General features: G+C 59.6%; 9 protein-coding genes across 9 annotated transcripts; all 9 read right to left on the bottom strand.

Annotated features, from left to right (window-relative positions):
- Nucleotides 1-219: 219 nt before the first annotated feature.
- Nucleotides 220-636, bottom strand: LSCM1_01221 (uncharacterized protein; the record flags this gene model as incomplete). The annotated part of the gene is made up of 1 exon (XM_067318844.1): nucleotides 220-636. One exon carries the CDS (start codon nucleotides 634-636, stop codon nucleotides 220-222), a length of 417 nt encoding a protein of 138 aa, XP_067174949.1.
- A 466-nt stretch (nucleotides 637-1,102) lies between these two features.
- Nucleotides 1,103-2,350, bottom strand: LSCM1_01220 (uncharacterized protein; the record flags this gene model as incomplete). Its single annotated transcript, XM_067318843.1, has 1 exon — nucleotides 1,103-2,350. The coding sequence occupies one exon, from the start codon at nucleotides 2,348-2,350 to the stop codon at nucleotides 1,103-1,105; it is 1,248 nt and encodes a 415-aa protein (XP_067174948.1).
- A 1,187-nt stretch (nucleotides 2,351-3,537) lies between these two features.
- LSCM1_01219 (uncharacterized protein) lies at nucleotides 3,538-7,977 on the bottom strand (the record flags this gene model as incomplete). The annotated part of the gene is made up of 1 exon (XM_067318842.1): nucleotides 3,538-7,977. The coding sequence occupies one exon, from the start codon at nucleotides 7,975-7,977 to the stop codon at nucleotides 3,538-3,540; it is 4,440 nt and encodes a 1,479-aa protein (XP_067174947.1).
- A 1,742-nt stretch (nucleotides 7,978-9,719) lies between these two features.
- On the bottom strand, nucleotides 9,720-12,473 carry LSCM1_01218 (uncharacterized protein; the record flags this gene model as incomplete). The annotated part of the gene is made up of 1 exon (XM_067318841.1): nucleotides 9,720-12,473. The coding sequence occupies one exon, from the start codon at nucleotides 12,471-12,473 to the stop codon at nucleotides 9,720-9,722; it is 2,754 nt and encodes a 917-aa protein (XP_067174946.1).
- Nucleotides 12,474-13,831: 1,358 nt separating this feature from the next.
- On the bottom strand, nucleotides 13,832-15,898 carry LSCM1_01217 (uncharacterized protein; the record flags this gene model as incomplete). The annotated part of the gene is made up of 1 exon (XM_067318840.1): nucleotides 13,832-15,898. The coding sequence occupies one exon, from the start codon at nucleotides 15,896-15,898 to the stop codon at nucleotides 13,832-13,834; it is 2,067 nt and encodes a 688-aa protein (XP_067174945.1).
- Nucleotides 15,899-17,059: 1,161 nt separating this feature from the next.
- On the bottom strand, nucleotides 17,060-17,638 carry LSCM1_01216 (uncharacterized protein; the record flags this gene model as incomplete). Its single annotated transcript, XM_067318839.1, has 1 exon — nucleotides 17,060-17,638. One exon carries the CDS (start codon nucleotides 17,636-17,638, stop codon nucleotides 17,060-17,062), a length of 579 nt encoding a protein of 192 aa, XP_067174944.1.
- A 1,077-nt stretch (nucleotides 17,639-18,715) lies between these two features.
- Nucleotides 18,716-19,411, bottom strand: LSCM1_01215 (uncharacterized protein; the record flags this gene model as incomplete). Its single annotated transcript, XM_067318838.1, has 1 exon — nucleotides 18,716-19,411. One exon carries the CDS (start codon nucleotides 19,409-19,411, stop codon nucleotides 18,716-18,718), a length of 696 nt encoding a protein of 231 aa, XP_067174943.1.
- A 639-nt stretch (nucleotides 19,412-20,050) lies between these two features.
- On the bottom strand, nucleotides 20,051-20,299 carry LSCM1_01214 (uncharacterized protein; the record flags this gene model as incomplete). The annotated part of the gene is made up of 1 exon (XM_067318837.1): nucleotides 20,051-20,299. One exon carries the CDS (start codon nucleotides 20,297-20,299, stop codon nucleotides 20,051-20,053), a length of 249 nt encoding a protein of 82 aa, XP_067174942.1.
- A 1,307-nt stretch (nucleotides 20,300-21,606) lies between these two features.
- On the bottom strand, nucleotides 21,607-26,031 carry LSCM1_01213 (uncharacterized protein; the record flags this gene model as incomplete). The annotated part of the gene is made up of 1 exon (XM_067318836.1): nucleotides 21,607-26,031. One exon carries the CDS (start codon nucleotides 26,029-26,031, stop codon nucleotides 21,607-21,609), a length of 4,425 nt encoding a protein of 1,474 aa, XP_067174941.1.
- Between the last annotated feature and the right edge of the window lie 1,235 nt (nucleotides 26,032-27,266).

Raw genomic sequence — 27,266 nt, 5'->3', positions numbered from 1 at the left:
GACGCGCTGCACGCACCCACCCATTCACCCCCAAATCAAAAGGTAAGGTAAGGTGAGAAATGCACCAAGAAGATGATGCACTAGTCACGCGTCTCTGAATCGCCTCTATCTTTAGCAGAGCACTGACAATCACGTACGAGCCATGGGCACACAAATACACGTGCACGCGATCGTCTTCTTGCTTCGCGTACAGCACGGCCACTTTCCTTTCCTTCGCCTCTACCCGACCATGACAGGCCGTAGAAGGCAGTCCAGCTTACGCTGGAGGGCAGCGGTCTTGAGCTTCAGAAAGCCCTCTGTCACGGACTCGTTTACAGACACGAGCGAGACAACTGCCGTGTCCGCGACAGACATGGCACAAATCTTCTTGTCTGGGAAGCTCACGATCATCTGTTCCAGCGATTCGCTCTCTAGCTCAAGGTTGAGCTTGTTCACTGCCAGGTCACTACGAGCGTATGCGCGCCACATGTTTGCCGTGGCTGCGACCAGTGGCGCGTACAAGTTGTCGCGCTGCTCAGCGGATCCGGCAAAGGCGGTGGCAATGGCGTTGCCGGATGCGTCCAGCAACAGCGCCATGAGAACGTCGTCGCCAACGGCGCTGCTGACGACAGCATTGAGGTCAGACGCGCATAGCATTTTCACGCGAGTCTGTTAAAAGAGGCGACGTATCGAACAAGACAGTCGCCAATGCTGTTGCTGTGGAGGGGGTGAAACCAACAAGCAACGGCACGCGCTGATCGTTACGGATCGAAAACCGCACACCTACACGCGTACGCTGAGATATGATGAGGAGCGCGGTGAGCTCCATGGCCGAGGATTCACAAAAGAAAGAGTGTGGCCGAAGAGGATGGAGGAGGAGGAGACCATGACGTCGGCATTGGGTGTGTGGTGGAGCAGACGCCTCTCATGGATAAAAGACACCGGCGCATCTTTTTCAGCCTCTGAGAAGCGCGCCTAGGCAGACGCATTTCCTCCCCCATACGCTGCACCACACACACCTACACACACACACGCACATACAGTAGAGTCATTGGCGCCTACTCTGCTCAAAAGGAGTTGCCTCCCCGTTCGGCGGCGCGAGCAGGTCGAGGCGTGTTGGGTTTCATGCGGCAGATCTGTGCGCTGGACAGTAGAGCACAAATGTCTGCATATTCATCGACGCCCGCGCTCTCACAGCGCAAGGGACGTGGAAGCTCAGCTGACACGTTGGGCAAGCACAGCCAACAGCCGCCCCTGGTTGGCGGCACCAAGCGCATCTGATACTGTGACAGCGGTGCGATGCTTCAGCAATGCCTCCCAGTGCACCGAGCTCGACGTCGTAGAAGACTTCTGGACACCAAAGGGCGCATGCCGTGTGATAAGCGATGCCGTCAGAGCAGAGCAGAGGTGTCTCGTAAGCATTTCCGAAGGGCGCATCCATGCCGCAGAAGACGCAGAAGGTTGGCTGTGCATTTCTACTTACAGTATCGGAAGTGGCGAGTGTAACTGCTGAGACGATGGGCGACTGGGAGGTTCGACAGGGGGACCGGCTTGCTGTGACGCTCTCGTCGTCTTCCCGCTGCGGGTCGGCGCCTCCACGAACTCTCGTGCCAGACGAGTCAGCCAACTGAGCCTTCGGTGCATTCCTTGAGGATGATAACGATGGGTTCGTCGCACATAAGCGGAGCGATGCGCATTCGGTGACGAAAGAGCTGCATGGAGGAGTCATGATAAAGGAGGTCGCAACCAAAAGACTCCGCGCGCGCTGAGAGCCGCCAAGGACGTCGTCTATGGCTGAAACCAATTGGGACATGGTGGGCGACCTTTCCAAAAAGGATGACGGGGGCTCACCGATCCCCGCACCATCACACTGTGCCGCACTGCTTGAGTGGCGCTCTGTGAATCTTTGCTCCACTTGTGTATCGTATGTGTCGTCATCAGACGACCCCAGGCGACTGGCGGGTGAGCTAGCGGGCGTCTTACGCTGAGGTGACACCGCTTTCAGATCCTGGATGTCGCTTCCTCCGCTCTTGCCAACCACGACGACATTGGTCGCCTGCTGGGTAGACAACAGGGTTGCGTTGGACCCGTCTCCCCAAGCGCCGTGGAATAGCGCTGCTGGCGCGGCAGGTTGTCCCGGTACGTCCATCCAGAGGTGCCCGCCCGCTTCGTTGTGCACGAGCGGTGCTGCTACAGCAGCGGCGGTCTCGACTTTCACCGACTTCGAGGTCCACGGGTGTAGCGCCGACGACTCTAGAAGAGAACTGCGTCCATGCAGATGTGGGCCTTCTGAATCCTCGACGGGAGGAGACGAGTAGTAGGTGATGGGGCCAAAGCCCACCCGCTTTGCTGGTTTGGCTGCCCTCGGCATCGTATCAGCAAAGGATCAGTAGTGAGCGCGCCTCGAACTCGTTACACCAGTGACAGAGGCCGCAACTAGCGGGTGCGGCTACGTTTGAAACGTGCCCGTCGAATGAGTCGCAGGGGGGAAGGGGGCGTGGGACGATCTTATGCCAGTCTAAGCAGAAGAGTGAGCAACAGCGAAGAGTATGTATGTGCGTTATATGCAGCCGTGTGGGCGTTTAGCGCCATGCCTCCGCATTCCTCAGGCTTCGGCGAAGGAGAGACTTCAGGGGGTCTGTCAGTCACGGCGGCTTCTCTTGGCGCGGCCCGAAACGACGACAAGGACGCCAGAGCGAATAAGAGCAGCAGCGTCAGCGTCGTTAGGCGCAAGCCAGTCTTGCCTTACGTTCCACAAGGCTGCGGCGCGCCGGCAGGGGACACACGAGGTGCGAGTACTGCAAAGGCAGCGTAGCTTGGAGGGGCCGCGGCGGAAAGCAGCAGCTTACCGACAAACAGCTGAGTGAAAAAAAAGTGAGATGCATAGCGAGCGCTGGGAGGGGTAATGAATGACAAGCGGCAGCAACGCGCACATGTCGCAGAGGGCACTGAATGGCTCCGTGTCTCCTGAGCACACGCAGTGCAGCAACGCATGGGCCCAGTGCAGCAAATGACACCTGCACCTCGCAGACGTGAGCGTGTGGGGCACAACACCACCGATTGATGCTGTCTCTCGTTGTCTTCTTCTGCGGCGAAGGCATGTTCCGACGCATCCACCTCCACGGCTAGAAGGGGCAAGGGAGGGAGAGGGAGGAGCGCGCCGCGCATGTCAGTGAGAGACAGGAAAAAAAAGAGAAAAAAGAAAAGACATTTCTATTTGGTTGCGAATGTGGCGTCTGTGCGAAAGGAATACTCACGCCTTCCGGCATTCGCACACACTTTCACATACAGAGTCCAGAGGAGTGGATAAGAGGAACAACAGGCCTCCGTCCAAAGACACATGGCAAAGAAAGAGAGAAAGGGGGAGGGGAGAGACCGCCCATGTGCGCCACCGGGGGCGACGTCGCTTCTGCTTCTCTCTCCCCCTCTCCAGCGCGAGGGGCTGTCTGAGGCGCCACCTCGAACCCCTCTGCGCCTCCATTCCTGTGTGTTTTGCTCTTGTCTATAGTGTGCCCTGGCGGTTGCAGCTCCTTTTTTTTTCGGGAGCGTGCGCCGGGCCTAGGAGGATGCGGTGTACGCCTTCCACTGGTCCCTCACCACTTTCGACGTGATGGGCCACAGCCGCTGTTGATCAGCCTCCTGAAGGTGCTTGAATCCCTGAATGGTGCCGGCACACTTGGGAGAGCCGCAGAGGCACACAAACGGCGCGTTCATGTCCCACTCGGTCGTCGTGTAGTTAAAGGTGATCATCTCATCCTTCGCAATATCGCGTATCGTCACGAAGTCTAAAGTCCCCTCGCCGGATTCGCCGATGCGCACAGCCACGTTCGGATCGCAGTGATGCGCGATGCACTCCGCCGCGTCGCCAAACAGTAGGTGCTGATGAGCACCGACGCAGATGGTGTACATGGTGGGGAAGGGAATGACAAGTCCGGTGCAGTGGAACAGCCGCGTCCCCGCAGCGATCTTATTGCGCGCGTAGGCTGTCTGGCCCATGCCACCGTTGGGCCGCACGACAAGCGCGTCCTGCGTACTCTTCACGATCCAGCCGTCCGACATGGCTTGAGCGCGAACCGGGGGCTCACAGAGGTAGAGGCGCGCCTGCTTGACTGCCTCATCCATGAACTTGAAGCCCTTGCAGGTGTCGTTGAAGGTGCGCGGGAAAATTTCTGTCATGTCATACACAAAGAAGTTCATGTTCACCGAGAGTTGCTCATCGGATGCCACGGCGCGGCTGGCGATGAGACGCCCCTCAACCAGTACACAGTTGTACCGGTCGGCGTCGTGCGGCACCACAAAGTGGCGACCAACACATATTTGATTTGGCTGCACATCCAGGTACATCACCTCCAGCAGGATGTCGCCCTTGGCCACCGCACGCGCGGACTTGATACGGCCGTCTGGTGCCGCGCGCAGCAGCGTCGCGGGCAGCTGCACGTCCGCGTAGGCAGATGCCAGGGCCTTGATTGCTGGCGTCGCCTGCCGCTGGAGCAACGCGCGCTGCGCCTGGGAGAGGTGCTTGAAGCCGCGAATCTCGTACACGCACTGCTGCGAGCCACACAGGCAGCGGAATGGCGTGCTCATGTCCCACTCTGTGGCGTTATAGTTGAATGCGATAAGCTCACCGGCCTTAATCGGTCGCAGCGCCTGGCATTCGATCATGTTGTTCATTGCGTCGACACGAACCTGCACATTGGGATCGCAGCTGTGCGCGAGGAACTGTGCCCCATCCGCAAAGAGTAAGTGGCGGCCCTCATCCAACATGATCGTGTACAGGGTTGGAAACGGGATGGATAGCCCCTTTACTTGGAGGAAACAGCTGCCTGCAGCGATGTCGGCGGCGGCAAAAGTTGCGTGACCCATTTCGCCGTTTGCGTGCACTTCCACAAGCGGACAGCTGCACGGCACGCGGTAGCCGCCGCGCAGAGCCGCCGCGCGCACTGATGGCTCCGTGAAAATCAGCCTTGCCGCCTGCGCCGCCGCGGGCAGCGCGGCATAACCCGCTACCGCGTGCGGGCGCGCCACGGCGGCGCACATGCACGTGAACGGCACCTCCAGGGTACAGGCCAGACAGTTTAGGTCGACAGTGATCTCTGCCTCGGCACAGACGGTCTCAATCATGACCAAGCGCTTTTCGACGATCGCCGCCGTCGGCGCGCAGCTGTGGCTCACCTGGACACCGCCCACAATTGCGCAGCCACTGCACAGCTGCACCTGCAGCGCCTCTAAAATGACCAGCCCCTCTTTCAACTCCTTCGCGGCGCGCACTCGTCCGACATTGTCGGTGCGCAGCTGCGGCCCCGCAAGGGCCTTCCAGTTGAACGAGTCGCCGGCCAGCTGGCGCATCGCTGGGGTCAACATCCACCACAGACGCTGCCGCTCTTCTCCGGAGAGGTACTTGAGGCCGCGAATGCGTCCGAAGCAGGTGCTCGTTTCACCGCAGAGACACCGGAACGGGGTGCTCATGTCCCACTCCGTGGTCAGGTAGTTAAACGCGATCACCTCCCCTTCCTCTATGTCGCGGAGAGCAAGGCAGTCGAGTGAACGACCCTCCGCATCGACCATGATGCGCACGTTTGGGGTGCAGCTGTGCGCAAGGCACTGCGCACCCTCGGCAAACTGCAGGTGGCGACCACGCTCCAGCTGGATTGTGTAAACCGTGGGAAACGGCAGGACAAGCCCGTTCACTTTGAGAAAGCGGGTACCGCGTGGAATGCGGCGTGCCGCAAAGGTCGCCTGCCCCATTCCGCCACTCCTCTTGACCGTCACCAAAGGGGATGGGCAAGGGATCGTAAAGCCCGCAGTAGTCGCCTCTGCGCGCACGTCTGGTGCTGTGCAAAGCAGAAGACGTGCCTTTTCCGTGTCCGATAGCGCGGCGAAGCCGCCAACGGTGCGGGTGCAGTCGGCCCCTCTGCAATGGCACGTGAAGGGCTTTACCAACTGGTAGCAGAGCTGATTCACGTTCAGGGTGATGGTGGTGCCAGCCGCGTAGGCGTTACTCAAGACGACTCGACCCTCCAATAGCACGGCAGAGGCGTTGCAGGAGTGGGGTAGGAAGACGTCGCCGAAGCAGACGCGATCGCCCTCCACCGCGAAGCCCGCCGCTGCCTCAAAGAGCACCGTACCCGAAGGTGAATCCTCACAAAGCGAGAGGGCACCGCTCATCCCTGCCGGGGCCACAAGCGCGCTGCTGATTGTGGCGAGGGTGCTCGCCGTCTGCCGAATGCTCTGTGCAAAAAGGGACTGCACCGCGCGAGTAGCCGTGCTCCAGAGCTTTAACTGGCCCTCTCGCTTCACGTGGCGAAAGCCGGCAATGCGGCCGTAGCAGTGATTGCTGCCGCACGCACAGGTGAAGGGCTCACTCATGTCCCACTCGGTCGAGAGATAGTTGAAGGACACCAGTTCGTCCGCAGCGATATCACGCAGCGCGAAGCAGTCGAGACTGCCTGTATCGGCATTCACGACAACGCGGGTGTTCGGATCGCAGCTGTGCGCGAGGCACTGCGCCCCGTCCGCGAAGAGCAGATGCCTCCCCTCACCGAGGTAGATGGTGTGCACCGTGGGAAAGGGCAGCACCAGCCCGTAGACATGAAAGATGCGCGTGCCGGCGGCAATGTTGCGGCTTGCGAATGTGGCGTTACCAATAGCTTGTGTACGCCGAACGTCCACCATTCCGCTGGATGAGAAGATCTTGTAACCATCCTCAAGCGCTGCCGCCCGCACCGCATTCGAGAGAGAGCTCCACCACAAGTTCTTCACCTTGACAGGCAGCGCCTTGAATCCGCGGACGTGGCCGCTGCAGCTGACAGAGCCGCACGCGCACGGCAGGCCTGGCGAGAGCGTGTAATACAGGAGGTTCAGGTTACATGTGACAGTGTCGCCGACGGCGAGCGGGCGAGAGGTGACGACGCGGCCGTCCACGACAACGGTGTTTGCGTCACACGAGTGTGACAGGCGCAGCCGGTCAAGCACCAGCTCGTTTTGCTCCAGCTTTGGGATGCCACAGACCTCAAACAGCACTGTGCCCGCCGCAAGATCGCGCTGTGACGTCAGGCGGCTCTCGGCCGTGGTGAACAGCGCCGCGCTGCTCGTCAAGGCGCCGAAAGTGGCACCCGAGAGCAGCGGCGAGCGTAGTTTTTCGCACACGGCGGGGCTGCAGTGCGGCAGAAGGTGCTCCTGCTGTTCACGATCCAGGAAGCGGAATCCCTTGATGAGGCCGTAGCAGCAGTAGACGTTGCAGGAGCAGTGAAATACCTTACTAACCTCCCACTCCGTTGTGAGGTAGTTGTAGGTGAGCTTCTCCTCTGCCTCGATCGCGCGCACGGCAATGCCGCGGATGCGCGCACCATTGATCTCGAGACGAATGTTCGGAAGGCAGGAGTGCTGCAGGAACTCGGAGCCGCCTGTCAGTCGCAGATGCAAGTCACCTGGGAGTTCGACAGTGCTGCGAATCGGAAACGGGAGCGGCACGCCGGTCGTCTCGAAGACGACGTCGCCTTCTTCGTGCTCTGTCGCGCTGACCGCCACCGGTTCGCCAGCCTTCGCATGTACAACTGTCAGCCGGCCCTCGTCGCTGCCACGTGGGAGGAAACCGTCTTCGATGGCCTGCTGGCGAACATGTTCATCAGCGAAGCGGTAAAGCTCCTGCTTGGTCTCCTCCTCGAGATAACGGAAGCCCGGCGCAGCGGGGCGCTCGACGGTGTATGCGGGCAGTGCACTTCGCATGGGCATCTCCTCTTTCTCGTTTGCCGGCGCCGCTGGCGGCATGCAGGACTTGAGCAGGTCGTAGAAGCACAAGTTTAGGTTCACGACAATTTTTTCATCGACGCCAAAGGGCTTCACGGCGATGAGGAAGTGGCTGATTATCGTGACATTGAAATTCTCGCCATGGAGCACTGCGACACCATCCGGCAGCACGAGCCGATCCTCGCAAACAGAGAAGCTGCGTGGCAGCGGCAGGACAATGTCCCCCGTGCCGAACGCAGTGGCGGCCTTCATGTGGATGAGGGGTGCTGGCGAACCAGAGATGGATGCGGTGTTAGGGAACAGAGAGGGAAGGGCTCGCGGAGGGGGGTGGCAGGAAGGGCCGCAGCGCCGACGCCAAAGAGAGAAGAGGAAGCGAGCACGCACAGATGCGGACGAGTGTGCTAAGCTGCAGGGGCGCTGCCGTTATGCGTCTCCTTCCCTTTACTCTCTAAACGCTTTGTGTGCTGGTCAGCAGAACAGCGCTTGGATAGACTTGATGGAGGAGTCAACGATCTTTGATCGCTCTGTATCGTCTCCTGCCGTTGAAACGGTCGACCTATACTGACGAACAGGACGAATGCGCCGATCTCGGGCACTGTCGAAGATGCGTGGAAAAACGAAATGAAAGCGAAAAAAGCGAAAACAACGAGAAATGTGTACGCCCCGTCACGCAGAGCGCCACAGCTGCGGAAAATGACCCCTCCAAAGACACACACACACACAAAGTAAAGAAGTGACGCTATCGAGAAAAACGCAAAGGAAAGACCCTGCAGCGAGAACAAAAAAGGCCAAGATCAAAACGGCAAAATAGCGGGCGACGGGTGTGCGCGTGGTGAAGATGTGGGGGAGGGGGAAGTGGGGGCGGGCGTGCGCGTGTGGACGGGGGCAAGCTGCCTTTTTTTTCCTTTCCCGTTTACCTTTCGGCAAAGATGGGGAGGTCTATGGGGGGGGCTCGATTTTCCTCTCGATTCTTCACGAGAGAGAGAAAAGGGCGCCGCTGGTGCGAGGAAAGAGCTCTGCGAATGTACTGGGATGGAGGAGGAGGTGTGTGCGAGTCGGGTGTGGGGTTGAGGTGAGAGTAGAAAGAAGAGGCTTCGATGGCGAGACGGAGAAAAGTGAGTTCCGTCGTGTGCGCGAAGTTGCCCATATACCAAAGCGCAGTGTATTCTTCCACTGTAAAGCACACACACACGCACACTCATGCACGCAGAACGGCCAGAGACAGAAAAAAAAGAGGTGGGGCTGGAGGCGGATTAAAAAGAGCACTGCTGATAAAGGAAAAATATGCGAATATCTATATATATTTAAAAAGGATAGAAAGGCGTAACAGTGCGGCGGGCGACGTCTGCAAAAGGGGGAGGGAGGGTGGGTGGAAGTGAAAGGAGAAAACTCTGCGTTGGGCGGGAATTCCCCCACGATCGTGTGTGAGTGTGTGCAGGCGACAGCGCTCATGGATGTAACAGAGAGAGAGGAGACAGCGAGCGAGGTACGAGGAGGTGAAAGGAGTGACGAGTCGGCTGCTGAGATGAGAAAAGCAGGGAGGAGGAGGAGGGGGGCATCAGTTGTCCGCGGAAGTCACGCAGGCTGCCGCCTGTGGCCATCGCCTCGGTCGTTTAGATAGCCAATGTCAAGCTCTGACCCGCACAGAAATGCTTGTGCGCCCGTAAGTGTCAGATGAGACTTGTGAGTGAAGTGCGCGTCAGTACGCAAGCGTGCGAACTGCGACTCGATCTGGTGACAACGGTAGTAGTTATGAAAGGTTTGCAAGGATGCGGAAACGCCTACGAGTAACATGGAACTGAGAACTGGCGGTGCGCCGTTCCTGCACCTCTCTCTCGACAAGAAAAACGTCAAAGCTCAAAAAAGCCTCTTCGTCCGCCTTTCTGAGGGACCGATTTGGAAGACGGTGTAGCGTGTGCCGCGTAGCCGCTTGACCGTTCGCACTCCTCCAGATCAAAGGCGTTCAGACCCTCTGCAAGTCTGTCTCGCTCACACTACTCGTCAACGAGCGCACTCCTATAGTTTATGAGGCCAAAGCAGAAAGATGCGCCGCGCTGACGGCACTCGTTGGCTGCCTTCTCCACGTCTGCCACCATCGTCCGCGCCGTCGAAGCGCCGGCAGTGGCGAGGTGTAGCAGCATGACCTGCCCCGGCAACTGGTACGACAGCACGACCTTGAAAGGGTACTCCGGGTGAACTTCGATGCCTACAAAAGCCAAGTCTAAGCTTCGAAGGACGCGCCTCTGGTACTCACCTGTCAGGAGCTCTTGTGAGCGCGTTCGCTCAGAAAGGATGATGGGAATTTCCAGGAGGAGCAGTTCCCTTCCCTCTGTACCAGCTGCTGCGGACGGCACCACCACGCAGACCGGACTCCCTGGTGACGCGATGGGAGGCTCTTTACTGTCTGAGTGCCACTCGCTTGTCACCTCGCACCGCACCGATAGAGCTGCCGTTTTGTTAGTCAAGGTGAAGTACATGGATCGGGTGTGCTGAGGCGACAGATGCATCAGCGTCGTTTGCAGCAGGTCCACTCCGTTGCCGTCAGCGTGACGCGTGAACGCGCGACGCATCAGGAGCCACATCAGATACAAATTCAACTCACACTCGGCATCCGACACCGGTGAGCGAGTTGAGTAGTCGAAGGTGCGGACGATGCTGTCTTGCGCGACGTGGTAGGCGGTTGCCCACTGCGCCGTCTCATGCGGGTGCTGGTAGGATGCTGCGAGGAGCGGCGGCCAGGCGCTTAGGACGAGGCTGCACTCATCTGTCGGAAGAAGTGGGAAGGAGGGCAAAAATAGATACAGGTCTTTCTTGCCGTGGTGCTGCGCGGCCGCTTCTAGCAGCGGCGCGCGAGCCTTCTCTGCCGCCTCGATCCACATCGCTGCCTCTTTCAGCTTCAAAAACATCGGGGCGTAGGGGTCTCGAATCGGCAGCGGTGCCTCTTCGTCCACCGACTCGAAGTCACTGAAGGAGATGCGAGAGAGCGGCACGTCGACGTCAGCATCTTTCTGCTCCTGCACCAAGTTTTGTATCACCGACGCGTACTGCTTCACGCAGTCCAGCAGCAGACGCTGCACGAGCTTCATAAGCCCTATGTAAACGCTCACACAGTCGGACTTCCCCGGCGCCGCAGTCGAAATCACTTCGAGCAGCAACGACAGAGAGGCAGTCAGGCAGCGGAGTCGAGTTACCTGAAAGTACGTCAGTTGCATGTAAAGCGCTGCGACGATGTGGGGAATAAGGGACACGAATACGTTTGAGGAGGTGGCCGGCGGCGGTGACCACACTTTGCGCACGAACTTCTCTTTTGGGGGTGGAATCGTGGAACGCGGGCCGCCGATCAGAACCATCCCCGTTTGCTGGTACGGTGTGTTGGCGTAGAAAAACTGCCCTAGTGAGCGGGGAAAGCGCAGTGGTGAAGTTGGCATCGGCGATGTCCGCTGAGGCCCAGAGCGTGAAAGCGCGTGCCGGCAGATGGCCACCACCGGCTCATGAAGGTCCACGCGCGTGGACTCCAGCACCATGGACGCGAGGCTGAAGCGCAAGGTTCCGGAGAGCGAGTTGGGCGGCTCCATGAAAAAGTCGATCAACGCGGCGGCTACTGAAGTGTCGGTGTTGACCTGCAGCCAGTAGAAGAGGAACGCCAAGACTACACACGCCGGGGCGTCCGGGCCGCTGGATAAAGCGCGAGGCGCCGCGTATTTGGCATACACCAAATTCACCGCGGAAGGGGCGGAGGTGCTTCCGGCATTGCTGATCTCGCCCTCGATAGTGCTTCGGAACCGCGGAAGGAGAACGCGTTGCAGTACCGCCGCCGCCTGCACACCCGCGTTCGACACCGGCGTGCGGCATAGATCATTCACGTAGAGCAGTTCATCCTCCACGTCTTCCAGTTGGGTCTGTAGCACACGAATGTCTACCGTATGGGGAGAACGCGCCGCGGCCGCACACGCGAGGGGCACAGCCGCCGTGCCAGGGTCGCTGCTCGCACCGGAAAGCCCCCCCAACCCTTCCAGGGTGCTCCACGACGGCACACACGTTGCAAGGCGCCCAATCTGCGCATCGACAAAGCGCAGCACGCTTCGAAACACTTCAGCGATGGACGCGGCTACGAAGTCAGACACCGCCGCATCCTGTAACTGAGCGATCGTCACGATAATCTGCTTGGCGGCGGTGCGCACCATCGCATCCTCCGAGCCCAGGAGCCGCACCGCCCGATCCCACAGTGGAAAGGCCCTACCTTGCCCATCGAAGAAGAACTGGACGGTGCTGGGTGTGCACCGAAGGGCTAAAGACTTGAGGAACGACACGTACATCGAGACGAACCCGTCATCGTGAATGTCGAACTCCACAGCGACCATGCGATTGATGTGATTGTTGCTGCACATGTAGTAAATCGACGATGCCCGCGAGAGGTTTTGCAGCATGACGGTCACACTCTGCAAGCTCTGCAGTTTTATGGAGGACGGTGTGAGAGCATTCGTGACGAGGCGCTCGAGCGTGTTCATGACGTCGCGCTCCATTACCCGCTCGAACCACTCGCCGCGGTTGCTATCCATCCAGACGAGCACCTCCGTCAGCTCCCTTATGCGTTGAAGAGAGGCTTCGATCAGCTTGTTCTTGCGCGTGACATTGTCTACGTCGCTGAGAAGCGCCTCCTCGATACGCTCCACGTCTGTGCAGAGACGGTTGGCATTCTCAAGAGAGAACTTGTGGAGACGGCTAAGGGCTTCCTTTATCTTATCCATCTCGATGGTGCCCCGCAGAAGATTAGGCGAAGTTGGCGGCTTCGATGTGTGGTCTGGCGCGCTACGCTACGCTGTACGAATGGGAGAGGACGAGAACGCTGCAGAAGGGAAGGCTCCGTCGGTAATGCGCACGCGCACGAGCTGACCAGTGCTCACTCACGGCAACACGTCGTCTTCGAGGCGGACATGTCGCGTTGATCGCACAAAAGAGAATATGCAAATGCTCTCTCGCTCAGTCGACAGGAAAGAAGAAGAATGTAATAGAGGAATGGCGCACTGCGGCAATGCGAAAGGTTGGAGGGAAAAGGGGCGGTGATGTCATTTTTTCTACACTTCCCAACGCGTCTGTTCTTCGCCACACATGACCAAGCTGAGATGCGCTCTGCTCTCGACCGGCCGCAGACTGCCCAACCGTATCCTGCTGCGAGGCAGCCCCAAGCACGGCGCCAGGGCAAGGCCGCGACCCGGTGCTTCGTAGCACGGCCTCCTCCCCTCCACGAAACTCTGCCCGCTACGCAGCTCGCCCCCTCACGAGCAGTGGGCTGCCTGACAGTTGGCTGGCGCGCTGCCCACCCCTACGCGCCACCCCAAAGGACCGGGCTAATGTGGTAAAGACATGGCGATGGAAGACGCAACCGCAACGTTAGCCCGTAGAGAGGGAGACCTCGAGCATGGAAACACATCCGCAGTGTTCTGAAAGCGAAGAAGAGCGGTCCGCACAGGATTGAGGGACGCTGGTACGCAGAGGAAGGGAGAAGCAGAGCCCGTCGAGCCAAGCGCGCGCACTGTTCGAGTGCTCATGCGAAGGCGTAGAGAAGGGGGACCAGCGTGAAAGGGTTGGGCCTGCGCAGCAGTGCACATGTGCGAGCACTTGCCCTTAAGAACAGCGGAAAGCCCAAACGTGGGGTGAGAGGGTGAGGGCGGAGCCGATGCGGAATGCCTCTGCGGCTACCGGCGCGGCACCCCCTCACACCTGTGAAATGGGGCGGGAAACCCCTCGAGAGTCGAGAGCACGATGGATCCCCTGTGAGGAGGCGTGAAGAGTCCCAAAGAACAGGCAGCCACACCTCCAAGGGCAGGGGCGGGGGTGTAGCGAAGCCGCGTTGGTGCTGCGTTGTGCCGTTACCCAAGTCGCACGGTGTAGGGAATAAATTGCCGCGCAATTTTCGCTCCCCTTTTTTCCGGCTTGGCGTAGAGTGGGTTGCGCTTCTCTTCGCTTTTCCGGTAAGCGCCGCCCTGTGACCTCTTATCCCCTACTGCCCCCCTCCCCCTCTCGTGGCGAGGAATAGATAGCGCAACGTCACAGAACCGAGAAAAACACACCGGAGACAATGCAGATTGGCCTCTTTGCTGCGCGGTCATCCTTCCACCTTGCCGCCCACTGCTTCTAGCGGCGCACGCTCCTTGTTGAGCAGGCGTAGAAGCAGCAGCGCGCGTTCGCGGATGGTCGGCTGCGGGCGGCTGGCTACAAGCACATTCTTTAGTCCCGCCATGACGAGGGAAGGATTGCCGTCGGCGAAGAAGTCCACAAAGCCGACGTAAAACATCGGTGCCGGCGTGACCGTTAGCCCGGCAATGCGGAAGCACCCGTCCGCGTGGCTGTAGGGCACTGATACCACCACCTGACCCATGGTGCTCACAACAAGCTCGGCGCCGCCCTTTTCATTGTAGACGCACGTCACGCATAAAAGGCCGCGGCTCAGAATGTGGCCTGCTATAGTAGTCTCCTCGCCGACTGTAGGACCGTTCGAAAAACTCTGATTCACTGGAGACGTGGTAAGGCTGCTAGAGGCTTGCATTGCGCTTGCGGGAGAGGGGTCACTCCGTCCCAGCTTCCGTTGCTGCTGGTGTTGGGGCTGCGGCAATGGGGGGCGGCGCCGGCCAAAGAAATGGCGCAGGGAGCTCAAGTCCAGGAAATTCTTAGAGCTCAGGTGCGCACCCTCCTCGAGGCTTGCCATCGACGGGCTCACAAAGGTGAGCGATTGCTGTTGCCCATTGGCCAGGGTGATGACTTGTGGGATATCTGCCACACTTTGCGTGATGGGAGCGCCGCTGTTGACGGCGCGCAGCACTAATAGGTGACCGGCACTCTCAAGGATCACCAGTGCCACAGAGTCGCTCCCGTCACCCCCCGAAAAATTGTCCGTCTGCGCCGCAAAACTGTCGTTCTTGAGCTTGTCTTCCTCGACAGTGTCGCTCAGCAGGCTATCCACGACGAGGCTGCGGGCCCGAGTCCGAACCTTCGCCGGCTTCGTCTGCACAAATAGGGCATCAGCCACAGGTCCGCTAACTCGGCACACCAGGCGATGAGAGGTCAGTCCCAGCAGGTACACCCGGCCATCAATCGTCCCGGCCGCCGCAACCACACTTGCCGTAGCCGACTGCACCGCAAAGGTGCAGATGACGCGGTCTGGCTGAAATGGCAAGAGCCAAGGCGCTACATCTTCGTCCGCCGACGGTCCCGCACGCACTCGAACGCAGCAGTTGGCGCACGCGCTGCTCGCACTGGCGGAATCGGCGACCCCCACCTCATCAGCAGCCCTACTGATGTGGCAAGTGGCTACGGTGAGGAACAGGAGCTTTCCACGCCGCGGCGCTGCCGAGGCGCCATCCGACTCTGCCGCGGCCGCGGCGCTGCCAACAGTGGAGTGCGACGGCTTCACTACCGAGCTCGCAGCCGCGGCGCCGGGACAGGCCCCCGTGTCGAACTGACCCAAGTGCCCCAGAGATGGCGCCGCCGAGCCCCACGAGGAGTAGGTAGAGCACATCACCACATGGTGCGGGGGTCCCTCGCTGTGAGAAGCTGCTATGGCCGGGTGGTAAAACAAACGCAGCACAGACTGCGTTGGGAGCAAGGGTAGAGCATCATGCGCTACAACCTGCACCAGCCCTGCTTCCATATGCCCGCTGCTCTCTGAGGAAGGCGGCGTCAGGATACGACGTAGCTGGGCTGTTAGGACCGTTACGTGGTGTTGCAGCGTTGCATCGGACCAGGCGACGACAATAGCGATCGTGTCCTTCTCCGAGGTTGCCTGGGCCACATTGGAGCCGTTACCATCTTCGCCTTCGATGAGACAGGCGGTGACAGCGACAATGGTGGCACAGATCCCCTTCGTGTGCGGCAGCTGGGCGCTGCCATTGCGAGGCGGGGCCGCGCTCCCGCCGTGGCTTGCGTTGGCGCTCGGTGGCCTTCCCCCGCCCTCGATGAGAGCCGCCGGCCGCCAAAGGTGCCGCGTGAGAATGCATTGGCGACCGTAACGCCGCTGAGTGAGATCTGGGCCGAGAATGGCTATTCCGTCGGCCATCCCAACCACACAGGCAGAGAAGCCGTGCAGGCTGTGGGGCTTGTAGGAGATGGCTGTGACGCATCCAACGCGTGGCACGCCAGGCAGATCCGTTTCCTCGCCGCAGGTGCTCGGCAGCATTGCTGGTCCGTGGCACAGACCCGGCCACCAGCGCCGATCTCGGTAGGTCTTTATGCGGTAATGGCTGCTTCTGAGGCGGCCAAAAAAGAAAAAAAGCTTCACGAAGGTGAAGTAGAGGTGAAGCGCATGCAGAAGCTTTGCCTTTCCACGACAGCGCGGCGTGAAACTGGGCGTGCGGCTCTCCAGATTCATGTGCTCATGCCAGGGATGAGGGGAGGGGGACGGATGCAGTACCGAGGCGAGAGGGCCAAAAGAGCACCACATCAAGGGTAAAGAAATGGCTCTCGAGAAGGTTACGTGGGGCATTCATGGGCTGGAGTGAGCCCTCCCCATCACGTGTGCAGACCACGCAGCACCGATAGCGAGGGAGGAAACACCGTGGGCCTTCGGTATTCGAATGAAAAAGACGCCACCGTAATGCGGCACGCGCGACGCACCCTCGCCGAGAGACATTCTCGACGTGGTGTGCCTTGTTTCGTGGGCTCAGACAGCAGAAGGAGTGCTGGTTAGCCGCAGGTTATGCTCGATTTCACGTCTGGTACCCTTCGAATGCGAGAGATCGAGGGAGTCGCTGGGGTGCGGTGGGAATGCGACGGAGACAGGGAAAGCAGTGATCACGCCGCGAAAAAGAGAGTCAAGCATGCTCCTGAAAAGTTGCAAGCAAAGGTCCTGGTGAATCGAAAGCGTCATCAGGCAGCACAAAAGCACCGGCGATGGCGGGAGCAAAAATGAGCGCCTTCTCTGAGAAGAAGATGCGCGACGCGCGGTAGCGCCGTCGCTACAGAAAAGGAAGGGAGAAGCAGCATTAGACTAATTCACGGTGCGAGCAATGCATGTAGCAAGAGACACAGCAGCGCGCCTCCCTCCCCCTTCGTCGGGCAGCGCCTGTACGTACCGCCAATGAGCTGTAAGGCTGTTTAACAAAAGAAGAAATCGTCTGCACTAGTCGAAGCAGGAGACTCTCGCGTGGCTACCCAGCGACGCGGTGCGTCACGCAGGGTGGAGACGGAAAAGGGCCGCGCATGCGACAGCAGCAAAACAAATGTCAGCATTCGCGACAGCCGTCACACGAAGGCATGTCTCGGATTGCAGATGCCCGCGCCGTTGCCCTCCTCACTCTTTTCAGGGCGCGGGTGTGCTCGGTACTCGCCGCTTTGACCTCTACGAGCGCCTTTTATTCGGAGTCACCTTCGTGGTTGGCGCCCTCCCAGCTGCTTCGAGGGCGTTCATCTTGGCTATTCGCTTTTTGATCAGCTTGTTCAACTCGGCCTTCTCGGCGGGGCGGTAGCCTAGTAAGAAGAGCACCTCAAGCCAAACAAAGAACACTGCGGCGTGAACCGCTTGCAGCGGGTCCTCCGTGAAGGCTGGTTGGCGGCCTTCGGCAACCCTGTGAGCCAAGATCTGCGCTGCCCAGCCGAGGGTGTGCAAGCCAATGCTGGTCAGTACGTGATGGATAAGCACCTGTGAGCCGAGGTACTCCATGACGACGATGACGGGCGCGTAGAGTGCCCCCGCCACCGGTTCCATTTTCATAAAGGAGAAGGCGTAAAAAGCGGCTACAAGGTGGGAGACGTTGACGCCGCCGGCTATGGGCAAACGCGCGAGGAAACTCAGCGCAGTGGTGAAGATTACCGGCACAAAGAGAACGTGAACCACTTGGTTCTTCCAGTTATGATGGTACGCTCCGTAGAAGACGAAGCTCTTCCTTAGGTCGAGGTAGTTCTCCAGATACGTGAGCATGGCTTCGTTCGTCACGTGCGCGTGCGTGCGCAGGCTGAAAGGGAATGAGGATGTGCCTCGGGGTACAGGCCAGAGCACGAAGGAGTACGTCTGTGCGCGTCCTTGCAGCGCCGGAGTAAACGCGAGCACACACACACACACACAGAGGTAGACGCCCAAGAAAGAGCTCAAGAGAAGATACGGACAAGAGACGAGCACCTTGGAGGATACTTTGTCTGCGCATAAGAAAAATTAAGCGAAAGCAACTCACGCCGAGTCTACACACGCCCAGAGAGAGAGGGGCGTGTGGAATCGATCACGCGCGTTGCCGTTACCGCCGAGTCCTGTAGCCGTCTCAGATTTCGCACGCTGCGATATTGTCGAAGAGTTGTGCGTTTCTCTTTTCTTTCTTTCGTCGCGTTTGCCGCCACTGTACAGCGGCAGACATCTTCCCCCCTCTCCCAGCCCCTTGCTGCGCATGCGGCTCTCTTTCTCGTCGAACGATTCCTCTCACGAGCAGCACGGCCATCAAGAACAGTTGAGAGGCGCATATGGGAAAATACAGTTCCCCGAAAGAGAGAGAGGATAGCAAGAAGGCCACGGAGGGCTCCGGCTGCCCATACAAACCGTAAAAAAGCGAAAGAAATGCAGACCGCAGCGCATCCTTCTGGTGGTGCCGATAGAGCACCCCCTCAAACCCCTCGGCAGCGTCGACTGCAATCTCGTGGAGGGCTCGTAAGCCATAATGGGGAGGAAGAGCGGCAGGGACTGAAGGGCAAAGGGTAAAGAACATCACGAGCGGCAAAGACGCATCCCCCCCTTCCCACCCCCACCCGAGTGACGCCACTAGGCAGCGAAATGGAATGAGCGAAAGGTCGAAAAACGGTCCGCACGAGCGCTCCTCAAACATGTCGGACATGCACCGGCGTGCCATACAAGAGGCGCCTTCCCTCTTTAGCCACTTTCCCACTTTCTCCCCTCCGCTAATGCTGCCGCACGACGCATGGGCAGAGGCGCTTATGGGGGGGGGAGTGATAGAAAACAAAGGCACAGCCAATACCTCCGCCGCCAGTAAAGGCAAGAAACACGTTCGCTACCCTAACCTTCAACTTTGGAGAGAGCCACCAGCTCATACCCGCTGTACTGCAGCGTTGCCTTGATGTTAGCCTCTGCTTGGGCCTCCTGATGTCGCAGCTGCGCGGCTGCGAAGGCGTCTGCGGCGGACTGGATGTTGCGCAGGCACCTGTTCCACCACATTTTCACGTGGAACATGGTCTCCGTGTGAAGGGTGCTCTTGGCTTGGGCCAGCTGTGCCTCCACCTCCATGTCCTTCGCCACCATTTTTGCATACAGATCGTCGTACGTGCTCGGTGCCGTGAAGGTAGGCACAGCGGAGAGGCGGTCTTGCATCGCCATTCGGTTGCATTCCACAACGCGGTCGAGTTGCAGTTGCTCCTCTTCCACACGGTGGCGGATGCTTGTGCTGAGGAGCAAGTACACGAGTGCTACGCTAGATGCCCCGACGCCGAGAGAGACGGTGAAGAGCTGCATGCGACGCAGACTAATGAACGGCTTCGGCTCCACATACGACTGCAGTCTTTCCGGTGCCTCAGCCGCCGGTGGAAAGAAGTCTGACGGTGGCATGTGTGCTGTGTGCACGTGCTTGTACTCGGCTATCGTGCCCGTCTCCGAACTCTTCGCTGTACCGCCTCGAGGAGGGCCGACATTTCGGATAGAGCTGCCGCCACTGGCGGCCGCCGCCGCAATGGCGAATCGAGCAGCGCAAGGACGCATTAAGCAATGAAGGAGGAGGGGGTGTTTTAGGGCCTCTATGTGGCTGATGTGGGCCCTCTTCCTGCACACCCTTGGCTCTCGGTTTCCCGTGCACAGTGATGCGAATGGAAGATTGCACCCTTGTGTGTGCGCACGCGCGTGTAAGTGCACACTTGCGGTGGGGGTGGAGATGCCGGGACTTGGTGAGGCTGTGAGCCGAGGGGCATGCGAGTATGAGGAGGTAGGGAGGGGAGGGGGCAGGGGTCAGGAGGTCCGACGAGAGGAGAGCGCTGAAGGAGAGAGGACAACATGTGCAGCACAGCACGACGGCATGGATAAGGGACACGAGAAACGGTGGAGCGCAGCGGAGAGCAACGTGGCGATGCATAGCCTCTCCTGCGAGAGAAAAGGACGCCTGTGAGTCCAGTCGAAAACCACCGCTGTGCCGGCTCAACATGCCGACTTCGAGTGTTCCTACCCCACACTGCGCGGGTACGGCTCGTGCCGAACGACGCCCTCCCCCCCTACGTGGCACTAACATTCTCTTGCAGGGATGCAAGGGCTTCCGCTCAGGGTGTAAGAGAGAGCGTAGGGCTGTTCGCTGCTGGATTCTAAAGGCGGTGTGGGCATTGGCCGGGTGCAGCTGCGCTGACATCTTTTCTACATATGCCACGGCGCGCGGCATGTGGGGCACTCTGGCTGGCCCTCCTCTTTCTCCAAAGCGCGCGTGATGCAATGCAAATGAAACGTGTGGTGGCAGGGGCTCGTCAGGATAGGGCAGTCGTCTCCTGGCACGCGACAGTTGGGGCACGGTGCTTCGTACTCTTGGCGACAGATGCCGCATGTCTCGCCCTTGCAATCCCACATCCACTTTGCTACTAGGTGGATGCTGTTGATCTTGACGTCCATTGCGCACCTAAGCTAAGCCTCTTCGAAGGAGTAACAAGGGAGAGAAGGAGAAAGGGGGGGAAGACTGTGAAGCAACTTGAGGGGAAAAGCGCGGGCGTATTTTGTTTTTGTATTTGCAGCCGTGTGATAGGGAAAACACTCAGCCAAACAGGAAAAAGCCTCGTCTCTCTCTCTCACTTCTGCAAGGGCCTCAGTGCGTGCCGTCCACGCTACCTGACCAGCAGTCCATGAGCAGAGACGAGGTTATGGGAGAGACAGAGGGATAAGAAGGGAAGGGCGGACAGGAAGAAGACCGAACTCGACAGCCGCCGCCTTGCAAGAACGCGTGGAGGCCCTTAACAGTGCTGATTACTTTATTCATGACAGGAATAGAGGGGTGGTAAGGGGATGCGACGGTCCCCGCATGCCCGCCCTCCTTGACCACCCGAGCACTCATCTCCTGCCTTGAAGATTACCCTCGTTACTTTGCAGTCGCCAAATGCTTTCTGGGCGACCCCCCAAAACACCCCACCCCAACGCCAGAGTGGAGTATGCACTCTCCTGCGAGGGAGCCAAGAGCCCACCGCCTGCCTTCGAGTAGGGCTGCTGGCCCTCGGTGTTGGCAGACAGGCCTGGGCTGGTGCTCTGCCGAAGGGCCTGGCGGTGATGCGGAGCGCACGTTCGGACCTTTGCCTGCGCTGTATGCGGTGAAAGAGCAAGGGACTGAGCGACGCTAGACGGCCTTCCTTGGCCCGTGCCCTCAATCTGGCCTGTCGTGGAACAGAGGCAGTCGGGTGGACGGGCTGTGGCTGCATGCGTGCACTTGCGGACGTTTTCGTAATGGCAGAATGGCGCGCGGAGCGGTTCCGCTCTGTAATCTACATAATAAAAGAGGGGAAGGGGAGGCGTGCAGTCGGGGACAACGAGCCTACTCCCTTACCCCTCCCCCAACCCCTAAAAAAAATAATCTCGGTAACACACGTGCTTCTGCACCCCATAGCCGCCTAAACGAGGCTGCTTATGTCCCTCAGTCCATGTGCATGGGTCTGTTTGTGTCTCTGTGTGCCATATTGTTGGTAGAGGGCGAGAGAGGGGGGTGCGAAGTGCGCTCACGACCGATTGGTGAGTCGCGGGCCGAGGCGGGGAGGAAAATGAAGAAAATCATGTAAAAGAGAAAAGAGGCCGCTGCCCCTCTCCTCCCCTCTCTCTCTACACACACACACACACGCACATACGCCAACACGTAAACGCGGGGGTGACATGAATGCGCAATGAGTTCCATCAAAACAAATTCCTACAGCGTATGAGGGCCAACCCAACGCGGAGTCTTATTGGGCACCATCCAGCGCGGCAGCCTTGCGTGCCCGAAGTCGGGCAACAATCTGGTCGATCTCAGCGTCCACCGATGGCGAGACCGCGCAGGTGTTTTCAGCAGAGCGCGCGCTTGTGAATCTAGAGCACTGAGATTCACCTGAGTGGCGGTGCTGCTCGCCTGACGTCGCTGCCACGGGAGACATGCTGTTGGGAAAGGTCACGAGATCCAGCGAGGCGAGTGATTGAGTAGAAAGGGGAGCGTGCAGAGGCGGTGAGGCATGCGCTGTGGCAGCGGTGTAGTCAGGGATCACCGTGATCGCGGTAAGCGGCATGGCAGGAAGCCGCCGCGTCGGATCGTCGCCGCCGCTGTTGAGGATCACGGACTCGTCATCTGTCACCCCGCCCCCCCGCGCACCGGGGGCCAATGTGCAGGGGAGCGATGATCGGCGGGAGCCAGCCAGGCGGCGTGGTACCTGCGGCACAGGCGAAGGCGCCGCCAGTTTCGCGCCTGGCATCTCCGAAAGCGATGCGTTGGCCGAGCCAAAGGACTTGAGGGCGGCTGCTCTTAGGCTGCACTCTTGTAGTCTAGAGCCGATCTCTGCAACGCGCTTCACCAGACGAGGGGCCAGCACGATGGAGTTGTGGTAATAGCGTGCGCCAGAGTCAGAAGACTGCAAGGAGGATGGCCGGCAGCAGCTTGCCGTCTGCTCTTCTGCTGGAACCACCACGTATCGCTGATGTCTTCTGCGGCGCCCTTTCGGTCCGCGCCGCCCGTCAGCGTCGCCACGGGACCGCTCCTGAAAAGGCCGTGCCCGCTGCTGTCGCCGTTCTTCGTTCAGCTCCGTCTGCTTTAAACTGTTAACGCGGTTCGCCTGCATCATCTCGCCAATGGTCGCCATGGTTGTCAGTAGTCGTTCTCGCGCTTGGCTATAGTGGCTCAGCTCTTGCCGCAGTGGCGGCTGCATCGCGTGCCGAAGCTGGCCCACCTCTGGCGGTATCGGGCCGTCTGGGGCGAAGAGACTCGGGTGGAACGCATACGTGTCAGGAGTCGCCGTAGGTATCAGGTCTTGCGTATCGACGTTTGGCAGAACGGGCAGCGCAGCTACAAGCCAATGAAGCGCGCACAGGGCGAGGTAAACACAGGAGAGGACTAAAGCGACGTTTGTCCCCATCAGAGGACCATGCACCCCGTAGGCGTAGCGATGGCCACAGTTCTCAAGGCGCGACGCGCACAGTATTGCGTCCCCCGCGGCGAGTGTCGAGCACGGAAGCACGTTGAGGCGCTTGTGAACGACAAACACGACGTAGGCGGCGAACGCGCACACGATGGCGCCGAGTACGGCGTGAACGCCGCGCAGAACGTATATGAAGCACGGATGAATGCTGCCAAGAGCAAGATATCGAACCGCAAAGAACACGAGTAAGACGCTGTCGAGGAGGGCCACGAAATTGCAGCAAATGGTCACGATGAGGCACGTGCCTGGTGCCGCTGATGGGCCGTACAGGTAACGGTTGGAAAGGGTAGTGTGGCGCGCAGAGGGCAAGAGACTCGTGAGGAGCGCAAGACAGCCATCGTCCCTGCTGGAGCTGGAGCTGCCGCTATTCCCACTGCTGCTAACGTCGACACACTGGCCGGTGTGAAGGTCAATGAGGCATACAGCTGTCGATTTCGAGACGTAGACGACGAGCGCGATGCCAAAAAGAACGACAGCACAGCCGAGAGGCACCCCAAAAATGAGGCGCGCACGCACCATCGTGAATAGCGGATGTAAGCCTTCCCGGAGAAGTAGCGTGAAGCCCCAATTTGTTTGCATCAGGTTCGGGTAGAGTACAGTGTCAAAGGGGAGTCTATTGCCCGGTTTCACCGGCGGCGACCTGCTTCCATCACGAGAGATATCACCCGGAAAAGCGATCCCAACCTGTGGGTCGCCGTTGGTGGCAGCTGTAAGGAGACGAAATGAGGCAGCATCGGTGTCAGTACCACCTGGCTCACTCTGATGTGGCCCTGGCCCATTTGAAGCTATGCGCTGCTGCCAAGCCAGCAACTGCGCCTCGATCGCGGCCTTTTCCGCTTTTGCGGCGGCCTCGGCATCGGCCTTGCTCTTCTCACGCTTGGCATTGCTTCGTGTCTGCCGCCGCTGAGAGCGGCAGTATGCGCTCCATTGCGACGCCACTTGGCGAAGAGGCCTAGAGGTGGTCAAAGGGCACCACAGACCTTCTTCGTGGTCATAGCTGAGGGCGACGAGCACACGACGCAGAGGCTTCTCGGAAGCCGCTGCGCCGCAGGCGCCTCCCTCGTCCATCTCCGACGCCGTCTGCGTCGTACACGCGACGTCAGCTGAGGGCGGACGGCCGCCTTGAAGTACGTGACGGCGCTTTGCACAGAACGAGGAGGCGCATTTTTGGTCAGACGAGATGACGAGCACATCGATGCCGCAGCGGTTCAAAAAGCGCAGCACGGACGAGAAAGGCACACGAATGCGTTTTTTGGGGGCCGCCCGTGCTGATGCGGGCGCTGCCGCGGCGACCAGGGCGTTTGCCTCCTGCTCTCCTGCCCCAGTGACGCCGTCGCTGTCGGGTTCGCGCCTGCTGTGGCCCTTGCTGCGCGGGCGAAGATCGGGCGCGCAGAACGCCAGCAGCGCCATCACCAAGTCATTGTAAGGCGCCACGCTACCCCACAGCGCGAAGCTGATGGCCAGAAGCGCGTTGTCGAACACGGCTAGGGTGTCGTGAAAGTCGGCGACATCCACTACACGCGGCGGTTCAGGCGCCACATCTGCCGGCGGTATCCCGGGTGCCGATGCGCGCCTTTTGACGGAGGTTTTCGGTTTCAGCGCCTTCACGCGCCCTGCCCTCAGCGCGGCCTGTTGAACATTCAGGATGGGCTCGGCGCGGCCTAGCATGTCGTGTGACAGAAGCCGAAGCCTCACCGTTACTGTGCTTACGTCACCCATAGTGAAGATACCTGTGCAGGCGATTTTCTTGATGTCTGTCTTGCGGAAGTTGAACTGCTGAATAATCGGCGAGAAGCGGACCAAGTCAGCCACTGCAAGTTGCTTCGGCTGTGCTAGCATGAAGTTCACAGCAGAGGCCGCGCCGGGAATGGGGGGCGTTGCAACGGGTGTCGCCGCTGATGGAGAAAACAAAAGCGGCTGGCCTTGCGGAGGTGCCTCTGGTACGGGGAATAATGATGCCGGCGGACCCGGTGTGGCATGCCTGTCATCACTGCTTTCCCGTGGCGAGCTTGTGGATAAGGAAGGGTTAAGCTTCGCAGGACCATCCCGCCCGCGCACCTCGCTTCCCCCGCTCGCGCCATTGCCGCTGCTGCTGCTGCTTGCTAGCAAGGCAAGCGGGGTCTCACGGGCCTTGCGAGCGAGCGGAATGGCTTGAGGCTTGTCGCTGCGCAGCCCACGAGCGTCTCCCTCTGAGTTATCACGGCTGCCGCAGGCCGGTGAAGCTGAGGACCGAGAGACCGGAGCCAGAGGCAGTCGGTTTACACCCTGCGGGGTATTCGAGAACGATGTGGAGAGCTTGTGCATCTGGCGGGTAATGTTTGAGGATGTAAGTGGCTGAGGCGTCGACTGTGGTGGGAGGCTGGGGAGGTCGAGCGCCGACGTGGCTAGGCAGCTCGTGTTGGCATCAAGCGCCACGATGGGCGGCACCGCCGCAGTGGCGTCCACCGGACCGACGCGAGCCGACGTCTCGGCACGGGTCTCAGCCAACTGCTGAATCGGCAAAGGCGCGTCTGCCGAGCGCAATGAGCGGAGGGAGTCGGAGGATGCCGAGGACTTCGAGGCGGGCAGGGGAACAAGAGGCGTGCCGTCTGCCAGCATCGGGCCTTGTGCACCTGCTGCACTCACTGCTTCGAACGGCTTCACAGTGTGAATGATGGGCTGCACCGCGGCAGTCGGCTGCGTTCGCTCCCGTGGCGAGGCCAAAGAGTTCTTGGCGCTGAGGGCTAGCGTGGAAGACCCGACATTGGCGGTGCAGAGGTAGTTGGAAGTGCTTTGACGATTTACGAAGTGAGCGCTCGTAGGCGAGCCAACGTCACCCCCTGAGCCCATCATGAGCTTGATCGGGTGGTACGAGTACTTTTCTGAATCCTCGAGTTCGGCGGAGTCCAGCGAGGTGCCCGAGGCGTTCCGACGATCGTTAGGGGCATCCATCGCGTACCAGTACGCGCTGGCGCGCGCCGCCGGCGAAAGCTGCGGTACCTCTGCCGCAGAGCACGAAAGGAGAGAGTGTCCACTCGCGAAAAACTGCGCCGGCGTCTCTGCTTGGGCCACAGAGACCCTCCTACGCCGGCCCTGATCTCCGTAGCCATCGGAGGCCGAAAAAGAAGAGCCGCGACGATGCAGTGACGGGTCGCGCGATGGTGACAGGAGGGGGGAGAAGTTCCTCTGGGCCGCCCCGATGGCGCTGGCGACGCTGTCACTCATGGCTGGCGTGAAGATGTGTGTGTGTGTGGAGGGCAATACGCCGAAGGGAAAAGAGAGTGTCGATCGCATTAGGAGTGGCCGCCAAGAAGGATTGCGTATTGCGGACGTTTGGGAAGTGTGCAGTGGCTGGTGTCGTCGGTTTCGGCCTTAGCCGAAAGTGATGCGCTATGGACAGGGCTCACGAGACACCCTTGCGCAGCTGCGCATGTAAGCAGTCACACCTCACTACGTTGCGTGGGCTGCTGCTTTTATCTGTTTGCCTTTAGGCGATTGCACTGTTCCGTTAGTTTTGGTGGCAGAGTAGTGCAGAGTCTACAGGTGCGTCGCACCAGCGGGTTCGCCTCACTCGGTCGATTTGGATCATCACAGAGCCACTCCCACCTTTCTCCTGAGCTGCGCATGAACGCGCGCGCCAATTTTTGTACAGCACCGTCTCCGCGCTTTCATGCTAATCGTAGGCAGGGCGAAAAGGAGGAGGGGGTTACCACCGCTACGTTGAAGACGGCGCTGTACAGCCAAGATAAGAAGTGCAGACTACGGCTTCCCTCCCCTCCCCGTCAAGACACGCACAGAGACACATACATACAAAAAGAGGCATCATCTGAGAGACAGACTGGCCATGACAGCCCTACAGCGGCAACTGCCCTTCACTTCCCTCGTCGTTTCCCCCCTTCCTGAAGCTGTCACGCCGTCCCTCTCCACTGGCTTTCCCATCCCTCCCTCCTCCTTCCATCGAGCGCCTGCCGTTGCCGTGCGCCGTCCTACCCTACCCCTTCCTTCGTTACAGAGCCAGTCCAAAGAGCACCCCCGTGCGAAGGGCGGTGGTGGTGGGGCGGCCAAAGGCAACCCAAACCGCAACGCATAAAAAAGGGAGGGGAAAAGAAAGCGGGAGAAGAAATGAGTTTCACGTGAGGTGCGCTCGCGCCAGCAAACAACACCAAAAAAAGGAGCGGCAGCAGCAGGAGAGTGTATGCGCGTCGGTGGGAAGGGAGGAGGGCGGAGGATCAAGCAGCAGAATGAGAGGATGACACATGAGATGACTCCTCGACGGCGGAGGCACGAAATGTTGCTCATGTGCGCATGCGACCGTTCTGCGCCCCTTGAAGAAATCAACGCGTGCGTGCGTGTGTGTGTGTGGGGGGGGTGAGGAAAAGAGAAGGCGCAAAAATACAACACACACACAAAAGAAAGGCAGAGGAGATGCACAAAATACACATCGAGTGGGCGCTGTGTGG

The sequence above is a fragment of the Leishmania martiniquensis genome, chromosome 35 (genome assembly GCF_017916325.1).
Source record: "Leishmania martiniquensis isolate LSCM1 chromosome 35, whole genome shotgun sequence".
Taxonomy (NCBI): domain Eukaryota; phylum Euglenozoa; class Kinetoplastea; order Trypanosomatida; family Trypanosomatidae; genus Leishmania; species Leishmania martiniquensis.
This window is presented reverse-complemented; position numbering and strand designations above follow the sequence as displayed.